The 18,062-nt window shown below is 40.7% G+C and overlaps 1 protein-coding gene across 2 annotated transcripts in view; it reads right to left on the reverse strand.

Moving 5' to 3' along the window:
- Positions 1–18,062, reverse strand: part of LOC140713839 (sperm-associated microtubule inner protein 4) — a 58,937-nt gene that overhangs the window by 18,851 nt on the left and 22,024 nt on the right. For both annotated transcript variants that reach the window (XM_073024410.1, XM_073024409.1), the window contains exons 4-6: positions 12,313–12,342; positions 9,970–10,160; positions 3,377–3,459 (exon numbers count right to left, since the gene is read on the reverse strand). In XM_073024410.1, the coding sequence (XP_072880511.1) occupies positions 3,377–3,459; positions 9,970–10,160; positions 12,313–12,342 (304 nt within the window). The remainder of the gene's footprint in view (positions 1–3,376; positions 3,460–9,969; positions 10,161–12,312; positions 12,343–18,062) is intronic.

Below are 18,062 nucleotides of genomic sequence, written 5' to 3' on the forward strand. Positions count from 1 at the left end.
GTAGTAAATCGGATTAGACATTGGCTTTGTCTAGAGAAGCCAGAGAGTGGTAGTAGAGGGTTGCCTCTCTGACTGTGCCTCAGGGATCAGAGCTGGATCCTTTCTTGTTTGTCATCTATATCAACGATCTGGATGATAAATGTGGTTAACTGGACCAGCAACTTTGTGGATGACACCAAGTTTGGGGACAGTGGACACTGAGGAAGGCTATCATCGCTTGGTTTCATGTGGATGTGTTCATGGGTATTTTTACATGGTTAAATGACAATTAAATTTGAACTTGCAAAATACTGCAGAGGGTTGTAGACTCAGCCAGCACACCACATGCACGACACTTCCCACCAACAAAGACATCCTCAAGATCCATCTCTAAGGACCCTCACCATCCAGGACATGCCCTTTTCTTGTTACTACCATCGGGGAGGAGGTACAGGTGTCTGAAGACCCACAGTCAACAATTGAGGAACAGTTTCCACCATCAGATTTCTGAATGGTCCATGAACACTAACTCATTATTCCTTTTGTTGAACTATTTATTTCTTTTGTATTTAGTATATTTTATGTCTTTGCACTGTACTGCTGAAAAACAATCATATAAGACAGTGATAATAAAGCTGATTCTGATTCTGAATTTAACTTGGTTACATGCTGCTTTCATTAATGTTTCATGTACATTTGAATGCTTTAACAGTCTATTTTCATTCAATCATTATTCTTTGAAAGCTTCTTTTAAATTGAAGTACTTGATAGGTTTATTACTGATTATGACATCTGTCTGCTGTTCTCTTTCATTCCGCGGATTAGATATGTGAGGTTAAGAAAATAAAACAGAAAGTATGAGAAACACACTGGAGATCAAAGGAACTCTGCACAAAGAGAAACAGTTAATGGTTCAGGCACAGAATGCTTCATCAGAATTCATATGAAGAGAAAGAAAATGTATCTGAAGTTGGAGAATTCAGTGTCGAACCCAGCACACTGTATTGTGCCCAGATAACACACTTGAGGAGCAACAACTCAGCTTCCACCTGGGCAGTTTGAAAACAGGATATCTGTGTTTGCCACCATTTTAGCTCATGTCCCTCCTTTTCCCTCTTTTTTGTATTTTTTGACATGTAAGATATACCTTACTGCTTTACCATTCACAACCCATCACACAGAAAGCAGGTCAACTCCACATCTGACTTTAACTGCCACTTTAATTAAGTCATCTTGACTCAACCTGTAAGAGAAATTTCCTTTGCTCCATTCATCCTCACTCTTCCACCTATTCCCTTAATCCCATCTTGTAAAACTAACTTGCTTTTCCCTTTTCCAGTTCGAGTGAAGGACTAATACCTGAAATGTTAACGACTTCTGTTGCCATAGGTGAAGCCTGGTCCACTGAGTGTCTTTTCTTTCCAGCACTTTTCATTTTTATTTTCGACATTCAGTATCTGCTGTATTTGTGATTTTCATTAAAAAGACACCTCATATTCCGTCTTGATAGCCTCCAACCCGATGGCACGAAGATGGAATGATTTCTACAACTTCCATGAAATTCCCCCCCTTCCCTCATTTTTTCTCTTTCCTTGCTCCATCCTGGTTCCACTCTCACCCCTCTTCTCCTCACCTGCCAATCACCTCCCTCTGTTTCCCCTCCTCCTTCAGTTTCTTTTATGATACATGCTCCTCTCCTTTTAAAATTCCTTCTTTGTCCCTTTACCTCTGCTACCTAACCCTTTGTGGCTTCTATTTCATCCTCCCCCCCCCCACCTCACCCACCTTCCTCCTCACATGGTCTCACCTATCACCTACCAGCTAACAGGCCATCCACCCCCCCCCCCCCTTCTTATTCTGGATTCTGCCTTCTGAGTTCCTCCAGTATTTTGTGTGTGTGTTGCTCAAGATTTTCAGCATTTACAGAATCTCCAGCGTCGGCATTTCTTGTCGCTGTTTCTTCCTCAGGTTTGCAATTTCAAGTTCAAAATAGTGACATAATCTTCATAATCTTGTACATTTGAAGAGAAAGCTAGCAGAACAGCTTCAGAAGAAGTTAAATATGAAATTAGTATGCGCACACACTCAGGCACTGCAAAACAGTAGTGTATAATGTGAGGCAGCTCATCTTGAAAAACTTGATCAAACAAGAGGGAGAGGGGGTCCCATTCGCAAAGTTTGGGACGTGTCAGAAAGTTGTTTCTTTTTATAAAGAGCAAGAGTCTGATTGTTAGGGTAGAGTAACTGAGGGGAGCTCACCGTGATTACCGGTACTTTAAAAGTACACTCAGTGACCACTTTATTAGGTACACCTTTCTCCATATATCTAATGCAAATATCTAATCAGCCAATCATGTGGCAACAACTCAATACATAAAAGCATGCAGACATGGTCAAGAGGGTCAGTTGTTCAGACCAAACATCAGAATGGGGAAGAATTGTGATCTAAGTGTCTTTGAACATGGAATGATTGTTGGTACCAGACAGGGTAGTTTGAGTATCTCAGAAACTGCTAATCTCCTGGGATTTTCATGCACAACAGTCTCTAGAAATGGTGTTAAAAACAAAAAAAAATGCAGTGAGAGGCAGTTGTGTGGATGAAAATGCCTTGTTAATGAGAGAGGTCAGATGAGAATGGCCAAATGCTTCAAGCTAACAGGAAGGCAAGAATAACTCAAATGACCTCATGTTACAACAATGGTGTGCAGAAGAGCATCTCTGAGCATGCAATACATTGAACTTTGAAATGGATTGGCTACAGCAGCAGAAGACCACAAGCACACAGAAATACACTCAGTGGCCACTTTATTAGGTACCCCCTGTAGTTAGTAAAGTGGCTACTGAATGTATATGACATGTGACTATCCATTGCCTTCTTGATTCATTTCTACTGTGATTATACTGTTGTATGGTGCAAGTTGTTCATTGAAGCTTTATGGAATACTTGGTTGGACCAATAGAATTATATCTGGAGAAAGATTGCCGTAGAGATCTATTCTCTGTGTAATTTGGTAGGAACAAGTTCATGATAAATTTCTGTATTCAAGTATTTAGAGTACACTTATTATCAAAGAATGTATAAATTGTACAACCTTTAGATTTGTTTGCAGTCACAAAGCAAGGAACATGAAGGAACTCAATTATAAAAAAACAAACCCCAACGTGCAGAGAGAAAGAGAGAAACAGAACAAATCATGCAAACAATGGAAGTGAACAACAACAGCATTCCAAATCCATTTGAATCCTTAGATCCAAATCCCTGGAGTAGCCCAAAGCCTGTACAACCAAAGGTTATGCATTTAAGAACACTGTTTTATTTAGTATTAAATTCCTTGGAAACAACTGAAAATTTTCCAGAAGAACATATTTTTAGGCTTAATAGGGCAGAGGCACTTACTTGAAAATATCCTTCTTGTCCTGGCCATTGTAAACCTTCAGCCTCAGTGGGGATTCCCTGTTTCTCCTGTCTAAATGGAAATCCTGATATGTGATGGCAAAGAATTAGTTCCATGGTTATTTATAAAACCAAATTATGTGATTAAAAAGACGGGAAAAAAAAAGACGGGCTTTTCATTAGGACTTTTTCAGTCAATCAACTTCCTTAACTGATTTTGTTTGGAGGTTTTGCTATGTTTACATAGAAAGGTGAGGGAGGTAACTGAAAGTGCACACATCTTAAGTGTCTGCAGTCATTTAATAGGATCAGCTGATATTAAGTCGATTATGTTGTAGCATTAGGATACGCTGAGGTTACTGACACATTTCTCTGTATGATCCTTCTTAATTACTTAGCAACAGAATTTTTTTCCGAATATATCATTTCAGAAATGGCTCTTATATTGTTGCTATTAATCAGTCTCTAGATTTTATTATATTAATTTCTTTAAACATCTGTAGAAAAATTTCAAGTATATTGGCATTTATCTTTTATCTCAAATGTGTATTTGACATTAAGTAAACACAAGGGACCCTGCAGATGCAGGAAATACTGAGTAACACACACAAAATGCTGGAGGAACTCGGCAGGTCAGGCAGCATCTATGGAAGGGAATAAAGAGTCAACATTTCAGGCTGAGAGGCGCTGCCTGACCTGCTGAGTTCCTCCAGCATTTTTGAAATGTTGACATTAAGTATCAATGAATAAAATACTCTGTGCAACACACAGGCCAAAACATTTGAAATTCTTTTACAAATGTAAGATTTGATGAAGCAGCCCTCCGAAATAATTGTCCTCTCTCTCTTCGAGATACAATCCAATTTGTTGAACGTGTAGCAATTTTTTCAATTTAAGGTTTCAATAGTTGATTTTCTGCAGCTGTAATAAGATTGATATACAATCATAGTTAAACTGTTCTACTGCTTTATCTTACTAAAAAAAAGAAAACATTGGACTAATGACTCTTACAAGGCACATCTTTTTTTAAAAATTAGTTTTCAAAACATTTTACAAAATTAAAAACCCCAAATCCCAATGAGGAGCATTAATACAGTGGAAGATTAAGCATACAATAACAATATGCTACAAAGGAAGAGAATTTAACAAAAAGAGCACCTAAATTAAAGACAAGTGAGCTTAGCGTCCTCCCCAAGCCCCACAACACAAGAAAAAAACAACAACAATTCCAGACCAACCACCACACAGTATAAAGAGTATAAGTCCGGACAGTCAAACTCCCAGACTGTGAATACACTTAGCAACAGAGTATAATAATGCCTACTACCAGAAAAAAAGGGAGCTGAAAGCAAGGGACCGAAAAGAAAAAAAAAAACAAAAAAAAAACCCTAGTCAAGAGGAAGGTTATGAAAGTACTCGATAGAAGGTCCCCAGACCTTATGGATCTTTAGATCCGAATTAAGAACCGATTGAATAGCTAAGGCAGATTTAGTAGGTGATCTGGTAACAGAGGACGATCGGTCCAGTTTAGGATCCAACCAACAGTTGAAATCACCACCCAATATAAGAGAGTATGAGTTTAAGTCTGGTAGTGAGGGAAAAAACCATTCAAAAAAGTTAACATCATCAAAGTTGGGGGCATACAGGTTTGCTAGTGCAACTTTAGTGTTATATAGTTTACCAGAAACAATAATAAAACAGCCATTTGTATCAGATATTTTATTATGGAGTTCAAAAGGAATATCTGAATTAATAAGAATAGAAACTCCCCTAGCTTTAGCGGCAAAGGATGAATGAAAATGCTGACCCGCCCACTTTGACAGAAGCCGGGAGTTATCAAAACAACGAATATGAGTTTCTTGAAGGAAAGCAATGTCAGCTTTGAGTTGTTTGATATGTGAGAATACCTTCCTCCTTTTAACAGGGTGGTTCAATCCCTTTACATTCCAGCTCACGAATTTAAGTGCACTAGCCATGATCAATTACTAATGCATAAAAGGCAGCAGGCATATAAAAAGTCAAGCAGTACAATAGCAGTCTGGGAGCAGAGATGTAAACATAGATTCGTAAGGTCAAAATATAAAAACATGTCCTAAGCAATAAAAAGATGTTGGAACTGGAAAATCCACCCCACCCGCACAACCCAAAACTAGACGGCTACCAAAACAAGTAGCTAGCTCTACCAAAAAAATTAACCCAAATACAACTTCCAGATCTGTGTCATTAACAACATTTCTGTATAAATATTATAGCAAATAATAACTAGTTTATGCACTAGAAAACATAACTACAGATTAGAACACCTTCTGCAGAAATATACAACTTAATACAGAGAAAATCAGAAGAAAACCAAAACTAACCTACCCGCAAAACATTATAGAAGAATAAAATAAGAGAAAGGGAAAAAAAAGGTAAGGAAAAAGAAAGAAAAGAGGAAGGGGAAAGTTATAAATTCAAGACGAGTGCTTATCAACCATTTACAGAGAAGGGAGAAAAAAATTCAGAGATTAGAAAAAAGGGGTGAAGAAAAGAAAAAGATAAAATAAATAAATATTTAAAACAAAGGAAAAATAAATCAGCAGTTGAACTGTGAACCGACAAACAGGGAGGCCTTCACTAAAGACTTCGAACCTCCAAAACAAGTTAGAATTAGTTGCAGAACTCTGTAGGTAAAGTTATGCAAGAATAAAAATAGATTACACACACACCAAATCCCGGGAGAGATTGTCAACGGCTCTTAAAGTTTCAATGAATAATGTCCGAGTGATTCAAGTGAATTCCGAGTCCAGAGAAAGTAATTTTACTACGAGGAGTACTTATCCACCATTTTATGAGGTCCGATCAGATTCCGAAGATGGCTGGATAGCCGGAAGACTTGCCACAAACGCTTCAGCTTCCTTCGCTGATTTGAACCACTTATATTTCCCGGTATTAAGCTTGATTCGTAGATCAGCAGGGTTACGAAGGGAAGGTTTGAAACCACGATCAAAAAGCACTTTCATTGCGCCTTTAAACTCAGCGCGCATCTTTAAGGTCTGGGGTGCAAAATCTTCCACAAAGCGAATGGTTGTATCCTTGAAGGGAAGCGACCCCCTGCGACACGCCTCTACGATCAGACTGTGTTTTACCTGGTATTGATGGAAACACAAGATTACTGGTCGTGGGTGGGAGCCCAGAATTCCGGGGGGAACGTAAACTCTGTGTGCCCGTTCGAGCTCGGGCGGCTTCGGAAGCAAATCTTTCCCGAATAACTCACAGAGAAACTCGGCGAAAAACTTCACGGTTGATCCCTTTTCAGTCACCTCTGGTAATCCCAGAATTCTGATGTTACAGCGTCTGCTACGATTTTTGAGATCCACCATTTTGGAAAGAAGTTTGTTAGATTTTTCCTCTAAGCTGGAACAGAGAGTCTCCAAGTATCGAACACGACTTTCTAAATCTTCAGAAGTCGAATCGATGCGAGATAAGTATTCAGCATGTTTGTCCACTTTATCATTGATCCAATCCAGTTTGTCTTCTAACTGTTTGACAGCGGTTTTAAATTCCTTTAAGATTTCGTCTCGGAGCTTTCCAAGCGCAACCAGTGTCCGACGGGGTCATGGCTTCTTTCCCCCCGGGTTTAGAACTCTTGTGGAAGTCCCCAGCGGTTTTAAATTCCTTTAAGATTTCGTCTCGGAGCTTTCCAAGCGCCACCATAGTCTCGTCCGACGGGGTCATAGTTTCTTTTCTCCCGGATTTAGAACTCTTGCTAGACATTGTAAGTTACATATATTCACAGGCAAGTAAGAGATACCGAAATAATTCCTAACTAAGGTTTAAAAAATGGAGACATTTAGTGCAAAGGTAGCGACAGTAACGGAACAAAAGTTCGGAGCAGCTAAACAATTGCCATCTTACCGGAAGTCCCCAGGCACATCTTTTTATAGCATATTGGAAATGTTGGCGAAATGGCAAAGGACTGAATCACTTTTTCTAACTGTCTACATCAGAACTAGCTGTCTTCTACCTGCAATCATTTTGGCTTAGTTTTTATTTATAGTCTACTTGCTGTGCATGTCCCACATATTCAGAGTTTACAACACAGACACAAAGAAACACGTTCTGGTAACTGCCTCCTGTTATTTCATTTGGCCTCACCCTAACAGAGGTATTCCTCTGATTCTACCCTTCCCTCCCTCATCTTCTATCCTACTGAAAACACAGTTATTTTCTCTTGTTTCACGTTTTAACGAAGGGTCCCAGACCTGAGTGTTGACTGTTTCACTTTTCACACACCAAGTGTTTACATGCTTCCTATTTCCTTCCATGTCTACAGTGTTTTCATTTCTTTTGGATGCCTTTCCCTAATAATTTGAGACTTTGCCACAGATTAATGAAAGGAAGGATTGCACTAGATTAGATCTAAATGGAATTTGCATAGTACAGTGTTTGTCAATGTGGAGCAGTGAGCGAGATTGTAAATCTGGCGGAGCAAATGATGTTGGGAATGGTGAGGGTGGAGTGCTGCAGGAGGGGTGTGGGACAGGTGGCAGAGAAGGAATACTGGATGTGGGAGATAGTGTGGTGCAGACACACCCAGCCCTGAGACACCAAACAAAGTAATTTGATTCCAAACAACTGGTTTACTGATCATTGTCAGTATGTCTCTCCAGTGCTTCCCATTCCCTCCCCTCTCCCTTCCCCTTTTGCCAACCAAGATTCCCACTCCTTCCCCTCTCCCTGCCTCCTTCCCACTCTCAGTCCACAACAGAGACCCAGATCAGAATCAGGTTTATCATCACCCACATATGTCATAATTTTTTTTGCAGCAGCAATACATAAAATTATTACAATACTGTGGAGGAAACTTCAGCATATTCCATAAATGCCAGCGGCTTGACTTCATTAGGCAATTGAGGAGAATTTTTTATGGCACCAAAGACAAACACATTTCTACAGAAGGGACTATTCTGGCTATTTGCATCATAGCCTGATATGGAGGCTGCAATACTCAGAATCGCAAGAGCCTGCAGAGGGTTATAGACTCAACCAGCACCATCATGGCACAACCCTTGCCACCATTAAGTTTATCTTCAAGAGGCAGTGCCTCAAGTAGGCAGTATCCATCACTCAGAACCCTCACCATCCAGGACATGCCCTCTTCTCACCACCAGCATCGGGGAGGAAGTACAGGAGCCCGAAGATGCACACTCGATGATTTAGGAACAGATTTTCCCCTTTGCCATCAGATTTCTAAACAGCCCTGGAACCCATGACCATGATCTTGTTATTCGTATTTCACAATATTTATTTATTATAACTTATAGGAATATTTTAATGCAATGCATTGTACTGCAGCAAAAGGCAACAAATTTCATGATATATGTCAGTGATAATAAACTTGATTCTGGTAAGTGGAACCGGGCAGGGAAGGGATGATGGGCATGTTGAACCAATTGGAGGAGGAGAACAGGAACACCCCCAACCCATTATCCAGTTTTGCTCTGTTCCTCCATCTGCCCATCACTCACATACATTCCTCTCCACTATAGGATTTCTGAATGGTCCATGAACACTACTTCAATATTCCTTTTATTGCATGGTTTATTTATTGTTTTGTGTTGGCGCCTGGCCAAGTGGTTAAGGTGTTGGTCTAGTGAACTGAGGTCACTAGTTCAAGCCTCAGCTAAGGCAGTGTGTTGTGCCCTTGAGCAAGGCAATTAACCACAAATTGCTCTGCAACGACACCGATACAAGCTGTATCGGCCTAGTGCCCTTCCCTTGGACAATACCGATGGCGTGGAGAGGGGAGACTTGCAGCTTGGGCAACTGCCGTTCTTCCATACAACCCTGCCCAGGCCTGCACCCTGGAAACCTTCCAAGGTGCAAATCCATAGTCTCTCGAGACTAACGGATGCCTATTTATTTATTGTTTTAAATTTATAATACTTTATACACTCAGTGGCCACTTTATTATGTACGTCTGCTCATTATGCAAATATCTAATCGGCCAATCATATGGTAGCAACTCAATGCATAAAAGCATGTAGACATGGTCAAGAGGTTCAGTTGTTCTTCAGACCAAACATCAGAATGGGGAAGAAATGTGATCTAAGTGACTTTGACCATGGAATGATTATTAGTGCCAGACGGGGTGGTTTGACCATAACTGCTGATCTCCTGGATTTTCATGCACAACAACCTCTAGAGTTCATAGAGGATGGTGCGAGAAACAAAAATAATCCAGTGATTGCAGCAGATCTGCGGGTGAAAATGCCTTGTTAATGAGAGAGGTCAGAGGAGAATGGTCAGACTGGTTCAAGCCTACAGGAAGGTGACAGTAACTCAAATAACCACACATTTCAACAGTGGTGCGCAGAAGAGCATCTCTGAATACACAACACTTCTAACCTTGAAGTGGATGGGCTACAGTAACAGAAGACCACAAACATAAACTCAGTGGCCACTTCATTAGGTACAAGATACGCATCATAAAGTGGTTAGTGAGTGTATATCTTACACTGCACTGCTACAAAACAATGAATTTCACAATATATGTCAGTGACAATAAGCCTGACCGTGAACTGCTTTAATGAATATTGATGCATATTTGTTACCTTTAGTTTTCTGAGTTACAATCACATCATAACTTTTCGCAGGTACATCAGGATTAATGGGCTGCAGATGTCCAGCTCGTACACCGGTGTACGGGTCATCTGGTGAGTCGAAGTTTGGGAACACTGCGAACTTGGAAATGTGGGAATGGAAGGGATGTTCAGCAGGAAATGGCAGCCGTATCTGCTTCTGACTGAAAACATAAAGATACAATACATCCTATGAAGAAATAAGAAGAAAATGTACAGAAAATCTGCATTGACTTTCAAATAAAAGCTGAAATTGCAGAGGTTAATTCATTTCTGAAAGAGAAAGATGATGATGTAGGACTTGATGAAGTTGCCATCCAAAAGAATTTTGTCTTGTCTAGATACAGTCTAAACTGCTGGTACACGTGTAGTAATTTTAAATTTCATAACTCAGTTTTGGATATATTACTGTTCTACTACACTATACAACGCAGGCTATAAAACGCTCTCAACCCTAAGCCGCATGTAGACACCAAATCTACTTCCTCAATAGGCTAAAAAAAAATCAGGATGTCCCCATCGACCCTTACCGATTTTTAATTATGCATTTTAGCTAGATGCATAATGGCTTGGCCAGGCAACTGCTGTGTACGTGACCACAAGGAACTGCAAAGTCATGAACACAGCTCAGCATCACGGAAACAAGCCTTCCCTCTGTGGACTCCGTCTACACTTCCCCCTGCCTCAGTAAAGCATCAGCATGTCATACACATATCCTGAGGGCAAGGACAGCTCCACCAGATGGAAGAGGGTGGTGATGGATAGCAACTGGTTAGGTCTGTTGTCTAGGAAGAAGCAGAGAGCTTTAAGGCCTTCCTGATGGATGGAATTGTATCGGGACTGGATATCTATAGTGAAAATGAGGCGGTCAAAGCCTGGGAACTTAAAGCGGCTGACAAAAACAGAAAGCATGTGGAGTGTCATGGAGGTAGGTGGGAACGGACTGAAGCAAGGATGACCAAATTAAGTCAAGGTATGCGGACACGAGTTCAGAGGGGCCGAAGCAGGCAGAAACAATGGGCTTATCTAGATAGTCGGGTTTGTGTCTTGGGTAGAGGGTAGAAGCGAGCAGCATGAGGCTGATGACAGTGGATGGGAGATCTCCAAAGTTCAGTTGTTCTCCGGGCTCACAAACAGCTTCTACTCCACTGTTATCGGACTCTTGTATGATAAAATGGACTCTTGACCTTACAATCTATCCCATTATGATCTTACACTCTATTGTTTATCTGCACTGCACTTTCTCTGAAGCTTTTACACTTTATTCCACATTGTTACTGTTCTATTTCAATGCACTTTATAACTTATTCATTTATAGAGATCAGGTAATGATCTGATCTCGATAACCAGTATGCCAGAAAAGCTTTTTGAAGACCAAAGATCCTTGGGGTTAGCTCATCGCAAGTGTTCCCAGGGAAGTGGAACAAATTGACCAGCTTTACAAAGAGACCACATTGGTGCAAAAGACCAAACATCCTCATTGCACTCACTGTCCACACTGTTAGGTACACCCTCTCGTTAATACAAATATCTAATCAGCCAATCATGTGGCAGCAACTCATTGCATGGACGGAGAACATAGCTTTCTCAGTAAATTATACATTCAGTAGCCACTTTATTAGGTACACCTGTACACCTGCTTGTTAATATAAATATATAATCAGCCAATCACGTGGCAGCAACTCAATGCACAAATGCATGCAGACATGGTCAAAAAGTTAAGTTGTTGTTCAGACCAAACATCAGAATAGGGAAAGAAATGTTAGCTAAGTGACTTTGATCGTTGCATGACTGTTGCTGCCAGATAGGGTGGTTTGAGTATCTCAGAAGATCTGTCTGGGATTTTAACACACTACAGTCACTAGAGTTAATGGAGAATGTTGTGAAAAACAAACAAAAAAATCCAGTGAGTGACAGTTCTGTGGGCGAAAATGCCTCGTTACTGAGAGAGGTCAGAGGAGAATGGCCAGACTGGTTCAAGCTGACAGGAAGGTGACAGTAACTCAAATAACTGTGTGTTACAACAGTGGTGTGCAGAAGAACGTCTCTGAAAGCACAACATGTTGAACCTTGAAGCGGACGGGCTGCAGCAGCAGAAGATCATATCGGGTTCTACTCCTGTGCATAATAAAATGGCCACTTGAGTACTGGTGGTTCTTCCTTCTAAGAAAGCACATCATTTCCGAATAGCCTACTTCTGCTCCTATGTCTTCTGGTTTTCTAAGTGTGCTGCCAGTTGCTGTGTTATCTGCATCATTTAAACAACTCGGTAATTCTCAGAGGCTATAGAAGACGAGAACAGCACAATCTACTTACTCCATTGCAAACTCCCCTGTAGCTGGAAGCCTGGAAGAGAAAAATATTGAAATACAATTTAATGGTCAGGAGAGCAAGAAAGGAATGACAGTTCAATATAAAGGCATTGATTGACCCGCAGACAAGTAAAGAAAGCTAATTAAGATGTGGAAGTCGGCATCCTTAGAGGCTTGACGGGGAATGCAGAAATGTCAATGCTGTAGGAACTGTATTAGCTGTTTATACACAGCTAGATTCCACAATGATCCCTCCTGTCATTAGAGATTTTGATGGTGGCGCAGTTATGGGCTTGGATGCAGATGCTCATCTGTCATCTGACAGACCCTGCTGGTCTAACCCCAGCATTGTACCCGATATCCTGACAAAAGATCCATCTTGAAAATTAAACTTTTCCATTAAAAGCAAAGTCATACAAACCATACAAGACCACTGGTACCAAAAACATATACAAAGGATTCCGGTGAATTGGGATACATCAAGACCAGTATATTTTGGCCCAATTAGCTGAAGTTTCATGGAAATAGTTAAAAACTTTTAAAAAAATGAACTACCATTCAATGAAGTAACAAATTATTTATTTAAATGAAATATAGAACAGATTAGAACAGTACCAATACTCCTATAGAATTGTGTATTAGTTCCTAATACTTATCGATGACAGAAATCATCCACATTTTGTTCTGTTGACTACAAATGAACAATATAGTGCAGACATCTAGTGCAGATAATGGACAGCTTTCTTACGATGTTTCCATGATTGCATCCTCCAAATCCTCATTTCCATTGTAACATTCAGATGATTGTTGATACCTTCAAATTCTTCAGAGTTCCTAACTTTTCAATGTAGTGAAATCGTTTGATTTTCACTCCAGGCCAATTCTGGCACCTCCAAAGCTGAGTGCTTGAAGCCTCAGTGAGCTAAACAGTTCTGAATTGTCTTACTGCTTATTCTTGGCAACATTCAGTGACAAAAATCACTGCTTTTCGAACACACACAAAACTGATGCTACTTTATGTGAAGCGTGGTGCCAATGCGTGTGTAATGGCCACGCAAGTTAATGCGATTGACGCTAGTTAGAAACTGTTCAGTAACGGTCTCCAATCCCAATTAAGTGATACAGTGTCCCAAATAATCAAAGGGAAGCAGTGCTATTTTCTTGAGTAGGTTGTGTTGTTTAAGAGTTGTCTCAAATAAGAGGCTGTCCCAATTAATTACTGGTCCAACTAACCAGAATTCACTGTGCTTTGCCTGCACCCAGCTCAATATACCTCTTCTTGGTGGAAATTGACTTTTAAAATTAAAGACATGTAAAATGTTCACTGGCTTTATTGTTCACTTCCACGAGGCAGTAAAGTGTCAAACTACATGTAGCATTATATTAAAATTAGAATGAACGTGGTCCAGCAAACCTACCATGAAAGTGCTTTAGGTCTGTTGGTCCATATCCATTCTAGGTTGAATATAATGCTACACGTGGTTTGATTCTTTGATCTTCCTGAAGTGAAAATAAAACCAGTGAAATATATAACATATAGAAGTAATCCTGCACCAAGAAGCGGCCATATTGAGCTGGTTACAAGCAAAATATAGATAGATATATTTTGCTTGTAACTGCTGCTGTTGTACACTTGGTATGACTTTCTTTTTCATGACAAAGTTTAATTTTTTTAAATGTTTTTTTGTCAGGCTATCAGGTATGAGTTTGAAGTTAGATCAGCAGGACTAGTTTGACTGTGGAGAGCAGTGAGATCTTCGGTGAAGTACCCGATAGTTCAGTGGTGGGCATCTGTGTCCAGGCCCATACTCAAAGGTTCAAAGAATTAAAGTACATTTACTGTCAAAGACACAAGAAAATCTGCAGATGCTGGAAATCCAAAGCAACCCACACAAAATGCTGGAGGAACTCAGCAGGCCAGGCAGCATTTAAGGAAAAAAGTAAGCAGTCAACATTTTGGGCCAAGACCCTTCATCTGTACCGGAAAGGAAGACGAGACTTCAAACCACAAAAGGAACTTCTCCTCCACCTTTCCAGTCCCGATGAAGGGTCTCGTCCCGAAACATCGACTGTTTATTCATTTCCATATCATTGCCTGGCCTATTGAGTTCCTCCAACATTTTGTGTGTGGTGCTTTATTATCAAAGCACGTATTCCGTATACAACTCTGAGATTCATCTGCCCGCAGTCAGCCATTTCAATCTTGCTCAACGCTTTAATTGGCGAGTTGGTTGAGAATTGGAAGTGATCATGGGTTCATGCTCTGCCATTAGGCCACATACTCCAATTCCCAACCTCATTCTTAACCATTTTGAATTCCCTTGGAGACAGCAGAAGTGGCAGATTCCTCAGTCACCCCAAAAACATATTATCAAAATGTAAATTACAGGCTCCAATCACACACAGATCAGTAGTAAAAGTAGTAAAAGATGGTTGCTGGCAACATCTTGGACGACCACGAAAAATAATTGTACCACAATCAAAATCCGTAAAATCAGGCAATTGTTGTGGGACCTTGCTGTTAATAAATTGCCAATACAGTTACAACAGTACCTGAATTCCTGCGTGCACTGCCCAGTCTCTAAGGACGTCGACTTCCACATCTTAATTAATTTTATTTTTATGCCAAGCACTAGGAGTCTGGGCTGATCAATGTTTTTATATTGAACTGTCTTTCTTCTGCATGACGCAAAGTATTTCATAACTACGCTCTAAAATCAATATAACTGCAGGCGGTCGTGTCATTTTGCACCTTCCACCCATCCCAACTGGTGCTCCCCACCCGCGGTTAGTCTTAAATAAGTGTTATTCTGAAACACTGAGACAAATGACCGATTTGCCTGAGTGTATCAGTACAACACCTATTTAGGGCTACATAATTAACAGTCATTAACTGCAATAATTACCAATAAAACAAACACAGAAAATTTCACATAGCTTTTCATCAAAACAAAATCTCGGCTTATTTTGCCACTAAACAGAAAAAAAAAGCTGCAAAGGAAAGCCGGGTTGTTTCAGTAAATGAATCGTCACGGGCTGGCAAATTGACACATTTCTGCATTTTGTTTGACAGTTCTAAAAGACTTAGGGCCACTGCACCTTCTAAAATTATGCCAATGTTTTCTCTGGGAGTACAGAAGAACAGCTTAACATCTGTTTATGTTCCTTTTTTCAAGATTCTTCCAAGCCCCAGCAAGCCATGAGGAGAGACTGGCAGTGTGTACCTTTATTCAGCTAGAGCAATCAATATTTTAACATTTTCAAATGGAATTGTTTCTTTCATTTAATGTGTGGAAAAATGCAGATTGGTGTATTTGTACTATCTCAGTAGTATTTGAGTAATATTGCAGATGTGTTGTTTGAGTAAGCATTCGTTTTCTTTTAATAATTCATTAAAAGTTATTGTATAAATACGTGAATTGCATTTGTCAGCACGCCACCACGTGATACGAGCACGGCTGAATTAAAGTAAAACACAAAATTGGACTCTCATTTCTATCTCCCGTGCCCTCCTTTGAAGTAGTTTGCTGTTTTGAAGTTACAAAACATAACACAGATATTTGTCCAATACGTTGAAAATAGGGCCCTGAATTCTCTTAAAGTCTGCTGATATCTCTTGTTCTTTCTCCAGAGTTGCAGCTGATTTGCTGGCTGAGCTTGTCCATCGGGTGGATCAGACACCATTTCAGAGTTCACAGGCCCTGTTTTCTTTCCATCAATACAACTCCCCACTCCACACTGACCTTCTGTCTGCCTCCTCTTTACTGATAACCCCAGCCCCTTCTCAGGGACTCAAGTTTACTTTTAGAGGTACACCTCGGTAACAGGCCCTTCCGGTCCAACGAGCCCACGTGGCCCAATTACACCCATGTGACCAATTACCCCACTAAAGTTCAAAGTTCAAGTCCATTGATTACTACAGTATGTATACCATATATAACCTTGAGATTCGTCTGCTTACAGTCACAAAACAAAAAAAATCCAATAGAACCCATTTTAAAAAGAACATCAAACTCCTAATGTGCAGAAAAAAACAAATTTCCAAATGATGAACGTATGCAAATAACACTCAGAACTGAAGTTCATGAAAGTGAGTCCACAGCCACAAAGCCAGTCATCGCTACAGCCATAGGCTCTGTTCAGCACAGAGACGAGTAAACCCTGTGGAGCAGTGAGCTGAACACCAGCCCATCCCTCTCCTCCAGTCCAGACACTCTGACCTTTTCAATCTGGCCCAGTGCTTAAATCAGCCAAACCTTGGGTCATTCCTTGCTCTTCGACATGGGCCCTGCTGCTTCGATACACTCTCGGACCCAGGGCCTGCCACCTCGATTCAGCTTGCACTCAAACTTTCAAATCTGGCGCACTGCTTAAACTGACCACTGACCAGCAGGTCATTCCTCGTTCTTGAACCTATACCGCTCTGTGCAAAATTCTTATGCACATATACAGTATACAGTGAGGGTGCTTAAGATCTTTGCACAGTACTACAGTAATTTTATGTATTGCACTGTACTGCTACTGCAAAGAAAGAACAATTTTCATGACATATGTATATGATTCTGATATGGGTCTCTATTGTGGACTGAGAGTGGGAAGGGGACAGGGAGAGGGGAATCATGGTTGGAAAAGGGGTAAGGGAGAGTGGAGGGAGCGGGAAGCTCCAGAGAGACATTCTGTAGTGATCAATAAACGAACTGTTTAGAATCAGGTGACCTTGCCTGGTGTCTCAGGGCTGGTGTGTCTGTACCTGCATCACCTCCCGCCCCTAGTACTCCTCTGCCACCTGTCCTCCCTCGCCATTCCCAACATCCTTTGCTCCAACCAGATTTACAAACTTGCTCTCTGCTACACGTTGACAAATACAGTTTTGGACACCCTAGCTATATATATGTACCCAAGACTTTTGCGCAGTACTGCACTTCTTTGGAAAATGGAAGGAAACCGGAGCAACTGGAGGAAAGCTACACGATCACTGGGAGAACACACAAACTTCTTACAGATGCAGCAGAATGGAATCTGTAATAGTGTTATGCCAGTGATTTCCAAAAGGGGCGGTTACATGTCCTAAGGGAGGCATTAGGGGAAATAGAAGTTTATGGGGGGCATTCAGATTCTTGGGGGGTGGTAAGCAGCACCCTATCTTGAGGCACGAAACCTGATTGATCGATAGTAGAGCAGGCACTTCACAAAAAAAGGATGAGGCACTGGAACACAGGAGGGACCATAGCTCTGTGTCATCGTCACAACGCATCCAAAACTCGGCAATCTCACTAGGCCTTGCCAACCAAACAGACATTATTGGGGATGCATAAATTAGCAACCAGAGTGCCCAACATTTCCCCTTGACTCACAGCATGGAATAAGTTCATGCAATTTAACAGTTAGTAAGTAAAATACACCCTCTCAACTTTCTCTACAGATCTACAGAAAACAGGTCACGCAAGGATACAGTGCTGGCTGTAACCAAATGATAAAATAGAGCCAATCAGTGAACCTGCCAGCCCTGGGGATTCCTCTTGATGTGTTCAAAGTGACCTTGGCTTCATATGTGCGGTAAGAACCATCTTTGGGGGATTATATGCCTTCATGTGATTGGTCAATCGTGCTAACTGGAATAGTATAAAGGTAGCTTGCTGAACACCAGCTCTATCCTGACTAACATTTAGATTCCAATCTGAATCCTCGTCAACATAATTTTTGTTGTCGTGATCGTCTTCATTTTTGCCTCGTCGTTCCTTCCATCCATCTGTG

This window comes from Hemitrygon akajei, chromosome 20 (genome assembly GCF_048418815.1).
Source record: "Hemitrygon akajei chromosome 20, sHemAka1.3, whole genome shotgun sequence".
In the NCBI taxonomy this organism is placed as follows: domain Eukaryota; kingdom Metazoa; phylum Chordata; class Chondrichthyes; order Myliobatiformes; family Dasyatidae; genus Hemitrygon; species Hemitrygon akajei.